This window comes from Nicotiana tabacum, chromosome 8 (assembly GCF_000715075.1).
Source record: "Nicotiana tabacum cultivar K326 chromosome 8, ASM71507v2, whole genome shotgun sequence".
In the NCBI taxonomy this organism is placed as follows: Eukaryota; Viridiplantae; Streptophyta; class Magnoliopsida; order Solanales; family Solanaceae; genus Nicotiana; species Nicotiana tabacum.
Genome location: NC_134087.1, coordinates 22,327,126 through 22,341,516, shown reverse-complemented (window position 1 = coordinate 22,341,516; position 14,391 = coordinate 22,327,126). Strand labels below are relative to the sequence as shown.

General features: G+C 35.2%; 1 protein-coding gene across 1 annotated transcript; it reads right to left on the bottom strand.

The window, feature by feature from the left end:
* Nucleotide 1: 1 nt before the first annotated feature.
* LOC107761998 (MLO-like protein 1) lies at nt 2-11,599 on the bottom strand. The gene is made up of 14 exons (XM_016580298.2): nt 11,241-11,599; nt 10,437-10,494; nt 10,016-10,242; nt 9,146-9,262; nt 9,004-9,064; nt 8,817-8,914; nt 7,934-8,008; nt 7,732-7,820; nt 7,552-7,601; nt 7,415-7,455; nt 1,413-1,622; nt 1,254-1,321; nt 1,027-1,087; nt 2-472 (listed from the first exon to the last, which is right to left on the bottom strand). The coding sequence occupies exons 1-14, from the start codon at nt 11,370-11,372 to the stop codon at nt 275-277; spliced, it is 1,485 nt and encodes a 494-aa protein (XP_016435784.1). The 5' UTR covers nt 11,373-11,599; the 3' UTR covers nt 2-274.
* Between the last annotated feature and the right edge of the window lie 2,792 nt (nt 11,600-14,391).

The following is a 14,391-nucleotide window of genomic DNA, read 5'->3' as shown; positions in this document are numbered from 1 at the left end:
GTGCAAGAAATAGTAGACATTGTAAACTAAATATTTTAATTCATTGAACATTAAGCTGGCGGAATATATACAAAAAACCCTACCTCAGCTTAGTGACAGCACTAGATTTATTAAGAGGAACTAAAATCTAAACTGTTTTGCAGAATCTAGCACTATTATCATACATCTGAGGAGGTCTGACTGATAGAGGTTGTTTTTTATTCCTCGACTCGAGACCTCAGTGATGGATTGTACCACAGTTTTACAATCTCAATCACATGGATGTAAGTGTTAGCTAAACCCCATTTGGAGAGAGGTTTCTGCAGCCATGTACAGACTCTGGTGATCCTATAGTAAAGCCATCATCAGTTGGATGGTTAGAACCATCTCTAGCAGCCTTTTGTGCTTTCTTCTTTTTCACCTTCTCAGCCCATTCTATAAGGCAAGCTTGAACATGATCATCAAACATTGACTTCTTATAGTGACTGCCCATCTATAATTTCATGTCGAAAAAAAGAAAAATAATTTAGGAGGACATAAAGGTCTAAGTTTCGAGTTTAAGTTATGTATACTATCGTCCGTCAATGTAAGAGTTTTTTACATTATCAGGTCATTTTTACCTGTTGTAGCAGGCAACCTATTTTATTTTCAAGATTACAATTCTCACATTTTATGGAAGCTTACCTGTACATATCCTTTGGGTGACCACATAATGTAAAAAAATTCTTTACGCTGATGGTGTGTATAACTTAAACTCTTAGGGGTCATTTGGTTGGAAACAAGTTATCCCAAGATTAATTATCCCAGGATTCGTTATCCCGGGATTAGTTATTCCACCCTTCCATAGGGATAAAAAACACTACAATCCAGGGATAACTAATCCCGGGATTAGTTATACCACAATTTTATCCCAACCAAACATGGGCTAAGCTCAACTCAAATTTAAACCCGGGATTAATTATTCCTTATCCCTCATACCAAACGAGCCCTTAAGTTTCATAAATGGAATTCAAACTTCTTGCATTAACTGTCTGAGTAAAAACTCACCTGTGTAACTAAAGCATAAAGTGGCAATGTACTATAGCTGCATAAAACCTGAATGAACACCCTGAAAAAGATGGAAAAAACCTTCAAATATGAACACACTGATAAATCAGATATAATAAGGAAACTGAAAGAAAAAGGTCAAGAAATGCAAGAAAATTTGCCCTAAAGAGTGAAATATAAACTGTGGGAGTTATAAGGTATAGCTGATAAGAAGTATAGCAATCTACCCTATGACAAGCCGAGGGGCGACAAACACGTATTTTCCCATTATGCAGGAGTAAAAGCCATATTGGAACTACGGAGATAAAAAGAAAAACAATGAAATTAGAAGAGAGCATTTAACTGTAATAAACACTGAATTGACAGGTTGTGTTTGATTAGCTTACCAAAATCCAGAAGAAAAATGCTATTTCAAAAGCATTTTGGAAGAGAATAAAATGTATCAAGAAGAGGACGATTTGAGGGCGATCGAACCAAAAGTGACTATCAGAAGGTTGTACAACCAATTCACCTTCTACTGCTACATGTTTCTCAGCAATTTCATGAGCCAACTGTATAATCACATGCTCCAACTTTGTGCCCACAGCAAGCAAAAGCTGAAAAACATGAAATGAAGAACGAAAAGGGAACAGAAATCAAGTCAGGTTGTTGCTGCAGCACAAGTCTTGTAGTGTAAAACCAAAACCAAACAGCAAATAACACACATGTAAGGAAAAGAAAAACTTTTCATGTTTAACGCTCATTATAATGATTTAAGGCTCGAGACAGATGTTGACTAGTATTTTGATCATGACTTGAACATAAGTACCAGGCAATTATCAGGAAAGGTGATCATGTCCTGAATATTAAATCATAAAATTCTGATAAATAATTCATAGCTTCGGAGATTAGGCGTTTTCATAAATTAACGGCTTGTTTGGATGGTTGTTACCGGGCATATCTGTTGCGGAAGCCAAATGTATATAGTGTGAATGAGTCACAACTACTATACCAAAATTTATGGTAGCCACTAAATAATAAATAAGACAATAATACAACAAGAAAATGAACACCAGAATTTACGAGGTTCGGCCAATTTTGCCTACTTCCTCGGATACAACCAATATTTTATTCCACTCTAAAATACAAGTGAAATAATACTAAAGAAAGAAGATACAAATGCCTTAAGAAGATGAGAAAACAAATGAGAGGTGTGTCTTAATCCTAAACATTAGGTCTCCTTTTATAGGAAAAAATCTCATCCAAAATTGTCACCCACCGATGTGGGACTTTTGACAATTTCAACAAATCTCCACCTTGGCAAAATTCCACACCTTCAATTTTCTCTTAATAACAAATTTTGATTGTGTCTTCATCTTCAATCTTTAGTGTTCAACAATGTTGATCAAATCTAAACAATGTTAAAACTTGACCGCAGCCACCACTTTTGTCATCATATCAGCAGGATTCTCCGTAGTATGAATTTTCTTCACCGTGACTCCACCTTCTTCTATGATTTCTCGTACGAAATGATACCGAACATCAACGTGCTTCGTCCTCGCATGATAAACTTGGTTCTTCGCTAATTGAATAGCACTTTGACTATCACAAAAAATTGTGATACTTTTTTGTCCACTACCAAGCTCCTTTAGCAAACCCTGAAGCCAAATTGCCTCCTTCACAGCCTCTGTAATAGCCATGTACTCTGCCTCTGTTGTAGACAAAGCAAGTGTTGACTGTAAAGTAGACTTCCAACTAACTGGTGCCTTTGCAAAAGTAAACACATAACCAGTAGTTGATCTTCGTTTGTCCAGGTCAGCCGCAAAATCTGAGTCACAATATCCAACTACAGACTGATTGTATTCCTGCTCAAAAACTAACCCAACATCTGTAGTATTATGAATATACCATAGAATCCACTTCACAGCTTGACAATGCTCCTTTTCTAGATTATGCATATATCTGCTAATAACTCCAACAACTTGTGAAATGTCAGGTCTCGTACAGACCATTGCATACATCAAGCTACCAACAACATTTGCGTATGGTACCTTTGACATATACTCTCGTTCAGCTTCATCTTTTGGCGACATAGTAGTACTTAGCTTAAAATGGGGAGCAAGTGGAGTACTAACTGGCTTAGTCTTTTCATCTATGCCAAAACGTTGTAGTACTCTTTTCAAATATTCTTTCTGAGATAAACAGAGTTTCTTTGAACGTCTATCTCTTATTATCTCCATGCCAAGAATTTTCTTTGCCTCACCCAGATCCTTCATCTCGAACTCCTTCTTCAGTTAAATCTTCAACTTATCAATTTCTTCCGAATTTTTGGAAGCTATCAACATATCATCAACATATAGGAGAAGATATATAAAGGAACCATCTTTAAGCTTGCGCAAATACACACAATAATCGTACTTGCTTCTCTTGTACCCTTGCAGCAACATAAACTTGTCAAATCATTTGTACCATTGGCTAGAAGATTGTTTCAATCCGTACAACAATTTTTCAAGTTTGCACACCATATTTTTCTTTCCAGCAACTTTGAATCCTTCTGGCTGAGTCATGTAGATTTCCTCCTCCAAGTTTCCATGTAAAAACACAATTTTTACATCCATCTGAACTAGTTCCAAATCCAACTGTGCTACCAAAGCCAACATAATTTTAATGGAGGAATGTTTTACAACTGGAGAAAATACTTCATTGTAATCAATTCCCTCCTTTTGAGCATATCATTTGGCCACCAATCTTGCTTTGTAGCGAATATCTTCTTGGTTAGGAAATTCTTCTTTCTTTGCAAATACCAATTTGCACCCAATTGCTTTCTTTCCCTTCTGGAGATTGGCCAATCTCCATGTATGATTCTGATAAATGGACTGTATTTCATCATTCATGGCTATTCTCTACTTATCTTCTTCTGAATTTTGGACTTCATCTTTATAAGTGGTAGGAACATCATCAGCTACAATTGAGGCGACACAAGCAACCGTCCCTATAAGACGAATAGGTTTTGTTATTGTCCTTTTTGGCCTGCTAGTTGCTATTGATTCAAGTTGTTATTGAGGTTCCTGAGTTGGAATCTCACTCTCTACTGGCTCTTCTTCCAGAGGACAATTCATTTGTTTCCTCCTCTGCTTCTTGTGTAGGAAAAATAAATTTTTCCTCAAACTCCACCTGCTTAGAAGCACCCTCATTTTGTTTGGTATCTTCTGTTACCTTATTTACCATAGTAGATTCATCAAAGGTAACATCCCTGCTGAATATTACTTTCTTTGTCATAGGACACCATAAGCGGTATCCTTTGACTCCAGAAGTAATCCCCATAAAAATAGCTTTCTTTGTCCTTGGATCCAATTTTGACTCTGTCACATGATAATATGCAGTTGAGCCAAACACGTGCAAAGAGTCATAATCTACAACAGGCTTTCCATACCATTTTTCAAATGGTGTATTGCCGTCAATAACAGTAGATGGTAGACGATTAATGAGGTGACATGCATATGTAATTGCCTCATCTCAAAATTCTTTGCCCAAGCCAGCATTGGACAACATGCACCGTACTTCCCCAGTAAGGTCCGGTTCATACGTTCTGCCACTCTATTCTGTTGTGATGTATGTCTGATTGTGAAGTGTCGGACGATGCCATCATTTTCATAGACCTTATTGAAATGATCATTTTTGTATTCACCTCCATTGTCTGTGCGAAAACACTTGATCCTCCTGCCTGTTTGATTCTCCACCATCGTTTTCCATTTGAGAAAAATTCCCAACACTTCATCTTTCCTCTTCATTGTATACACCCACACTCTTCGGGAAAAATTATCAACAACACTTACAAAATAGTGCTTCCCACCCAATGAAGGTGTTTTGGAAGGACCCCAAACATCAGAGTGTACATAATCCAAAATGCCTTTAGTGTTATGAATCGCTGTACCAAATTTAACCCTTGTCTGTTTCCCTTTGATACAATGCTCACAAAACTTCAAGTTGCAAGTCTTTACTCCTTTTAACAATCCTTGATCTGATAGAGTTTTCAAGGGTTTTCCTCTAGCATGTCCCAAGTGCATATGTCATAGCCTGGTTGCTTCTGCTTCTTTGTCGTCCCTGAATGTCACTGTCGCTGTCCCAATAATTGTATTGCCACGATAGCGGTACATGTTATTGTTCTTCCGATTGGTCTTCATTACCACTAATACACCAGAACATATTCTCATCACTCCATTTTCTGCAATGATTTTGAACCCTTTTGATTCTAGGGCTCCCACAAAGATGAGATTCTTTTTCAAACCTGGTACATATCGAACATATGTTAATGTTCTGATCATTCCATCATGGTTCTTTAATCGTATTGAACCAATGCCATATGAGGTAAGAGGGCTGTTGTCTGCTGTGTTGATGACTCCATATTCTCCTTCTTGAAAATCCACGAACCAGTCCCTCTTGGGCCACATATGATAGCTACAAGCCGAGTCCATCAACCATATGTCTGATGATGTTGATGACTCTATTGTAACTAATGAGAAGTTTGAATCATCACAATAAGCTACATTTGAATCCATAATGGCCTTTCCATTGTTATGTTTGGCCTTATTCTTCAACTTCGGACAGTCTTTCTTCCAGTGCCCCTTTTCTCGACAAAAAACACATTCATCTTTACTGGGTCTAGATCTTGACTTGGATCTTCCCTTCTTTGTCCTCGTTTGATTTTGAGGTCGACCCCTCATAACCAGTGCTTCTCCTTCTCCGCCCTTCTGTTTTTCTCCCTTTCTTTGTTCATAGCTGTACAAAACCGAACAAACTTCTCTGAGAGAAACTTCGTCATTTCCATGGAGTAGAGTAGTTTCAAGATGCTCGTACTCATCAGGAAGTGACCCCAACAACATCAAGGCCAAGTCACCATCATCAAAAGTTGCATCCATATTTTGCAAATTTGTGACCAACTTATTGAAACGGGTGATATGTTCATTCATTGTGGTACCAGGAACATAGGTGAAGCGAAACAGTCTCTTCTTTATGTACAATTTATTTTGACTATTTTTCTTCAAAAATTTATCCTCCAGTGCTTTCCATAATTTACTTGCAGAAGTTTCCTTTGTGTATGGATATTTCTGCTCTCTAGCAAGGTAGGATCGAATGGTACCGCAAGCAACACAGTTTTTTCCAATCTTCTTCTCCAGTAACATCTGGTTTCTTTTCTTCAATGGCAAGATCTAGCCCTTGTTGAAAAAGGACATCTAGAACCTCGCCTTGCCACATCCCAAAATGTCCTGAGTTGTCAAAAATTTCTACCGCAAATTTCGCATTTGACATAATTCTTGTCATAAGCGAAGATGCCAAAGATGACGTATTATTGGCACTTGATGTAGATTTTTCTTGTTTATTGTCTTCCATTTTTGACACAAATATTATTTAATTGCTGACGACACAAATCAAGATTATTTCCTTTCTGGTGTGGAAGATCAGACTAAGCTGCAATCAAAGAGCATACTCAGACAGAACCTTGACTCAGTTACCAAAATAAATCTTTTCTGATGTGGAAGATCAGACGATGCTGCAACCATAGAGCATACTTAGACAGTACCTTGGCTCTGATACCAATTGTTGCGTAAGCCAAATGTATATAGTGTGAATGAGCCACAACTACTATACCAAAAATTTATGGCAGTCACTAAATAATAAATAAGACAATAATACAACAATAAAAGGAACACCAGAAGTTACGAGATTCGGCCAATTTTGCCTACTTCCTCGTACACAACCAATATTTTATTTCACTCCAAAATATAAGTGAAATAATACTAAAGAGAGAAGATACAAATGCCTTAAGAAGATGAGAAGGCAAATGAGAGGTGTGTCTTAATCCTAAACATTAGGCCTCCTTTTATAGGAAAAAATTTCCATCCAAAATTGTCACCCACCGATGTGGGACTTTTGACAATTTCAATAGTATCGTCTTGTTAACTTAAATACTATGTTTGTTTTGATTGTTACTTAAAATTTTATTATATCGCATCGCTAAATACGTCGTTGCTTAACGGCGAAAAGTGTCACTTTATCGAACGACCAATTTGGTGTGGCCGCGTCGTTACCTTATTTTTTCTCTCATCTTGCCCTTCCTCACTATTAAATAATCATATTTTATTATTTACCCTACCTTTTATAAAATAATTCTACCTTGTACCTTAATTTTTCTTTATAAATTGCAAGTTTATTCTTTATATTGTTGGTGCATGATATCATGAAACGACGACAAATAATGCAATCTATCCATTCACTGTATACATCAAAATGACACAATACAATACAAAACAAAACTATACGATACATTATGAAACGATACATAACCATCCAAACAAGCTGTAAATCAAAGCTCAAAACATTGGAAAAGTTTATGTTGGGGGTCACTCACAATGAAAGGAATGAAAGCAATCCAGAAATAGGTATGCCAACCTGCAAAAGCATAATTATGTCTCAAGGCGAACAGTACAAATGAAATCATAACAATGGCAAGGTGAACATGTCTATTGGAAGTTTAAACTGGCATACCATTAATATTAAGCAACAAGAAGAGGATTACGAATATCCAGAGATACCAACTACAACAAACAAAAGCAAAGAGTAACAGTTAATTTGAAGAACCAGCAATGAGAAAGAATGATTTAAACTCTTTTTAAGAGCTGAAGAGGAAAACGTTAACGAGCTATAGCATCATCCTGTCACTTATACCTGATACCGACAACTGTCCTGAAATCGTCTTCCAGTGCTCGTATCATGTACCTGTGAAAATTGAATCTTGGATTTCCCCTGCAATGTGTCTACACAAGGAATATGCTTTTACTATATCATAAGCAAAGTAAAAGCGCGCACAAAATACATGGTAAAACAAGAAGCCAGTCACAACTTAATCTGGCAAAAAAAAAATAGTTACCGTTATGAATCCCAAACGAAGTGCTCTATAGTCTTCCTTGTTGACAGAAGCATAAAATTGCTTAAAGAAAGAATGCTGCAAATTTTCACCAAAGCTAAGTAAGTAGTACACTTTGACAATCATATAGAAGTAACTTTACACATGTCCTCCGACTTCTTTATATTTTTTTTCTTACTCATAAAACTACATATCTCAGTTTTCTCTTGTTCTTATCATTCAAGGTAGTTTTGAAATTTCAACACAACTCAATATCTCAATCACGATGTTTGTCACAAATAAGGACCTATACTTGCTAAATTCAAATTGTCCGCCATGCTTCAACATTTAATGTCCTACTTAATTTGGTTTTATGCTAATATATTGCCATTTTAAACCAACCAAAGCATATATTGACAACAAAAAATTGAAATTTGAGTTATTAGCATCATGAAACAGAACTCAGATACTAATCAGGATAGGAGAAAAACGAGTAGAAATGGGCATCTATGCACATAAACATAGACGAATAGTCTATCCCACCTTCACTAGCATAGATTTACGATATTTTTCTTTTCTATTTGCACCGATAAAATTTCAACCAGAAATAAACCATTTCTGAACTAAGATATTTGAGGAAAATCTTGACAGTGACAGAAGGATACATTATTTATTTCGATCCCAAGTATAAAAGACTTAACATATAGACTCTCCATAGCCTAAAATTACGTAAAGACCTTGAACTCTCTGAGAATTATATAATTGACATAAAATCATGTTGTACGCTAACTATTAGATTCTATACATACTACAAAGGAAGGCTTTTTTGCATGCGTACAAGTACTATAATGTGATATTGTTTTCCTGAGAATGGCCAACATACTTATTAGGGAAGGAAGGCGCTTACCACCCAACCTAAAATGGCTGATTGTTTACCAATACCCTGAAACCGATTCCTGATGAAATCATGTTCCTGGACATGGGTAACTGATGGTCTCAGATGATCTGCAAAACGGCGCATAAATGTTTAAATTGGAAGAACTAATAACATACAGTCGAGACGTGATGCACAATGGAAGTAACATTATGTATACCATGCTCCGACTCATAATTATCTTTTACGATTGAATCCTCCCAGTACTTCCATTGACGTATCTATACCAATGTTAAAAAGATTACAGCTAGTCAGTTAGCCAAAATTGAAAAATAATTGAAGCAGAAGAGTTTAGTACTGACCTTTGCTCCTCCAAATACAATAGTCAGAACAGAGAAAGTCACATGCACAGTAGCTAAGACAAAGATAAAAATGTGAAGGTGATGCAACGCCTCAAGAGATAGTAACGGGACCTTATGCTGAAAAGAAAAATGAAAAGAATTATTAGTAAAATGCAACGCAAGATCGACTATCACAAAACTAAAGTTTGAAGTCATAGTCTACTATAAAAGGAAACATTGATATACATAGTTCAGAACCAGAATTTAACACTAGTATTTAGCTCTAGCAGCATCAAGAATTAACAAAAGCTAATTTTGACAGCCATTGGCATATCACTCAAGTGCAGTTAACACAATGTCTTACAAAGCTCGTGTTACTCTTAATCAATTAGAAGTTGGACCAACATTTTGGTTTGTTTTGGTACAATACAATGCAAGTAGACTGTGATGATGACGGAGGGCGGGCTGACGAGGGTCGGTCAAGTACGACTAGCAGGCTTCTAGGTTGGCAAGTTTCTGAAGAAGGGGTGCACATGTCACCTTAGGCGAATCCAATAATGGGAGAGGTAAGTGGAGAGCTTTATAAGTCATGACACAAGTTCACATGGTACACGCGCTTTTGAGGCTCAAGGTGGGTAGCCCGGAAGACAAATCCATGCGACCTAGGCCCAAAGCGGACAATACGTACTGTGAGCTTGGGACGTGACATAGACCTAGCAGGATTACTCAGAGTAGGAGAGATGCAATATAAATTCATGAAAGTTACAACACTATTTTCGTTCTTTGTATAGAAGTCGATCCCATAATTAACTTCTCTTTTATTAAGACAGATATCAGCAAAAGCAAAGTAAGTGGAAGTAAGCGGAAGATAAAAGCATTCGACTTGAGTACTTTGTGATGGCAGTAACCAACAGCAGCCGCTTCTTCTACAAGCAAATGGCGATGGTGATGTGAATGCGGACTAGCAGGAGTCGATTCATGTGGCAAAGATGAGTTAGCCTCCAACGATAACGAGCAAGGAAGTAAGTGTTTTACAACATCCTGATGCACACAGAATTTGACAATGCGACCTTGAAATACCGTTAACAGCAGGGATATAAACCCCAACAGCATCAACTCTGCACATTCACATTCACAAAACCAATTCATAAATGCAACAGTAAGACTTGTACTTCAAACCTATGTTGCTCGGACTCTCCGAAATTATTGCCGGGTGCATTGCGGCGTCATTTTGGAGAGTCCGCGCAACATAGCTTCAAACTAAAGAATATGAACTGATACAGTGATTGAGATAAAAGAGAGATTATAGAACCTTCTTTAACTTTCTGTAAGGCTTCATAAAGATGCTTCTGTTTCTTCTTCTTCAAATGCTGCACATAATATTAGCAAAATAAAGGAACTTTAGCAACTACAAAATAAGGCAAAGCAGCAATAAACAATATCAACAACGACAACAATTACGTTTCCAAGCCTAAACAAGTTTGAGTCTACTATATGCATTCCCTATATCATTTCATTCTACTTAATTTGGAACTATCCATAATCTGGAAAAAGAAAAGGAAAAATAAAATGGTGGAATCTTCAATTTGAAATTCAAATTAACTGCAGAGAAGGAAAGCAAAAGAGGGAAAAAAAAAATAAGATAATTACATAGAGATCCTATTTTATTATTGAAGAGGAGCCTTGGCGCAACTGGTAAAGTTGCTGCTATATGACCAGGAGGTCACGGGTTCGAGTCGTGGAAACAGCCTCTTGCAGAAATGCAGGGTAAGGCTGCAGACAATAGACCTTGTGGTCCGGCCCTTGCCCGAACCCCGCGTATAGCGAGGTCTTAATGCAATAGACCTTTGTGATCTGCTTCTTCTCCGGACACCGCGTATAACGGGAACTTAGTGCACCGAGCTGCCCTTCTTTCTTTAAATCCTATTTTTTATTATCTTTGTTATGCTGGTTTCTTAACATAAAGACAGAGTCAAACATGACAATCTTCTAGATGCAACGTGACAACAAATGTATATAAAATTAAAATGTATGTAAATTTTGATTGAAAAATGACTGAGACAGAAGGAAAAAAATTATTGAAAAATTGTCTGAATCTAAAAAATTGCAATTAGACCTTTCCAGTATAATGGAGGAAGCGCTCAAGAGCTAAAGAAATGGAAACAATGACGGTGCAAACAGCAGCAACAATCCACGTTGGTGTAAATTCCAATGATCCTTCTCCTTCATCTTCTCCACCTCCACTCATGTTTTTTTATTTTTAATTATCTTTTTCCAATCAAAATTATAACTGCTCCTCTCGTTAGTTGTTTCATGAAATGTGTAATAATTAAAGAAGGAAATTAAAAAACGAATCACACCCACAATAACAAGCGGGAGTGATTATAAAATGGAGAAATGATCAATAAAAGAAAGAACAAATTTGAAGGAAAATGGCAAAAATGTGCAAAAAAAAATCGGTTATATTTTCCTACAACTATGGTCTGCATGTTTTTGATGTGTTTAACTCTGTTTTCATGAAAATGATATTTGATTTGTCTTGTTTTTTTTGTGTGATGCTTATTAACGTAGGCATTAAATAATATAAATAAGAAAAGTGGCAGTTAAACATATTCCACTGCTATTAAATTAACAATGTCAAATATGAGCTCTTATTTAAAGTAAATAAATGGAATTTATACTTAATTTTAAAAATAATACATGTTATACTTTAATTACGCGATTATTGTCAACAGACAGATATTTAAATTGCCGAATGGTACAATGCGTTTTTGTTTTGGTGACGTGGGACATCGCATTTATATAGTCGATCACATCTTGCTTAGGATTGAGGCATAATTATTGTTGGTTATGAAACTCTACTTTTATCTTTTACAAATAGCGTATATAGCACATGAAATAAAAACGGACGCATACTAGCAACGAAACAAAAGGCAATTTAACTCGGGATTGAGTTGCAAGTTACAACTATAATTACACTTACTACACCTCAATCCCATACAAGTTTAAGTGTATGCCAACGATAAATTAACTAGTTTTATTCAAACAATCGACCTGTTGCAACTTTACTCTTTTACCCGAGTTTGGGAGATAATGTAAACAAGCTCACACACAGGCTGCATTATTCAGTTAGCAAGTTGCTTGTCCAAAATGAATTTAGCTTGATATTTTCATTTTGCTCTTGTTGAGGGGAGCCTTGGCGTAGCTGGTGAAATTGCAATCATGTGACCAGGAGGTCACGGGTTCGAGCTGTGAAAATAGTCTCTTAGAGAAATGCAGTTTAAGGCTGCGTACAATAAACCATTATGGTCCGGCCCTCTCTAACCCTGCGCATAGCGGGAGCTTAGTACACCGGGTTGCGCTTTGCCCTTTTATTTTGCTCTTGTTGGTTAATGTTGTAATTGACCTGCATTGCACATATTTTGCTGATGTGAGAGGAGAGGTGTTAGAAATTGAATATTTAGCAATATATTGAGAACTTTTTGGATTCTTAATGTGTAGGATCTTCTCTCTTTCGTTATCCTTTAATATTGAACATTATCTATCTTATTATTTTTATTTTCTCTCATTCATTTCCTTTGGTTGGTTTAACTGTAAAATTTGGTGTCTTTAAGATTTGTACTAAATATAGCAAAAACTTTAATAAAATTACTTTCTCATAGTATTAAATTATTTATGAAGTAGTAATACATAATGCAATCAATAAATGACATACAAAAAATGAAAAATATAAAGAATTCTAAGATGCCTTATTCAGTCAATAATTAACTGCTTTTGATTCTTTTTTAAATGTTATGATTTATCATTTGGAATGGAGATGTTATGGAGTTTCAAATTTCACAAGTATAACTCCACAAACAATGGCTATTTTCGATAAAGGTTGAAAAGTGACTATTTGTGAAATTTTGCCCGAGTATATTACAGTGTGTATATCTTAACATTTTAAACAAATTGAAATAATCTTACTTTCCTTTAAGGTTAAATCTTATTAGTTCATATGAAGCTAAAACTAAATTATATGATATATTATGGGTTCCTACGTATGAGGAGTTGTTACATAATAAATTGGGTTAATTCTTAAAATATCAAATAATAAAAATATAATTAAATTATAATCTTTTAAACTATAACATCTACTTTTAAATGATAAAAAAATATAGAGGCATGTTTATATGAATATTTTATTTTACATGATAATAAGGTGGTTCTAATAATACAAATGAGATTGTTTTCTTTAATTTATTTATTTTTACTTCAGTATGAGTAATTGATTGTTTTACAAATTTATCCAAGAAAATTGATGTATATATGTTACATTGTTTCCTAGAACAAATTCGTTCAAGTCTTCTATATATCGAAATGTAACAAAAAATTTCTTTGATTGATTTATTTTCATTAGATGCTCAAGTGCCATAAATTATTTCCAATTCAATGTTACATCAATTTATATAAATATAAAAAGTAAAATATTTAGAATATTATTATTAACGTATTATGCGTGATGACTGGTTAAAAATAATTTAAAGTAAGTGAAACGCAATGATTGAACCGGCGCTGTTACAAAAGCAAAAATATATTATAATGTTCATATAGAATGTGAAAATCAGCTAGAACTTTCCAAACAAATAGGAAGCTTGTATAATATAAGGTATTGATTTTATCTTTGTGTATTGTTCTAAGGATATTCATGTTATGAAATGAGTTTTGTTTTTCAAATTAGCTATCTTATTCATATTTTCCTTATTCTAGATAATAAATGTATATTTTTTTAACAAAATAAATGTTTGTACTATTTAAGATATTTTCCATCTTTCTTCCTTCCTTGCTTCCCTCTTCCTCTTCTTGCCCTTCTTGAGCCGATGGTCTATTGGAAACAGCCTCTCTACCTGCATTAGGTGGGGGTAAGGTCTACGTACAAACTACCCTCCCCAGACCCCACATGTTGGGATCAAACTGGGTTTGTTGTTGTTGTTGTTGTTGTTGTTACTATTTAAGGTATTGATTTATTGAGGGATACATATGTTATTTTAGAGTAATATAATTCTTTTAAATATATTCTATTCTTCATGTCCACGTAATTCTTGATTATTCTCGATAGTACATATTTAAATAGTGGAGATTTATCTAAAAGTTTTAAATATGTTTTAACTCAAACGATTGAAATGAGTTTCAAAATTATCCTATACTTCTTTGCAATTTTCTACATTATTTTCAAGTAAAATGTACGAAACTCGACGCAATTATGTGATTCATGTGATTAATCATGT

Coding starts and splice junctions, on each gene's coding strand:
- LOC107761998 (XM_016580298.2), bottom strand. CDS start 11,372: ATGAGTGGAGGTGGAGAAGATGAAGGAGAAGGATCATTGGAATTTACA. Junction 8,915..9,003: donor TAATTATGAGTCGGAGCATG/GTATACATAATG, acceptor GCCGTTTTGCAG/ATCATCTGAGACCATCAGTT. Junction 473..1,026: donor TTTATGCTTTAGTTACACAG/GTGAGTTTTTAC, acceptor ATGAAATTATAG/ATGGGCAGTCACTATAAGAA.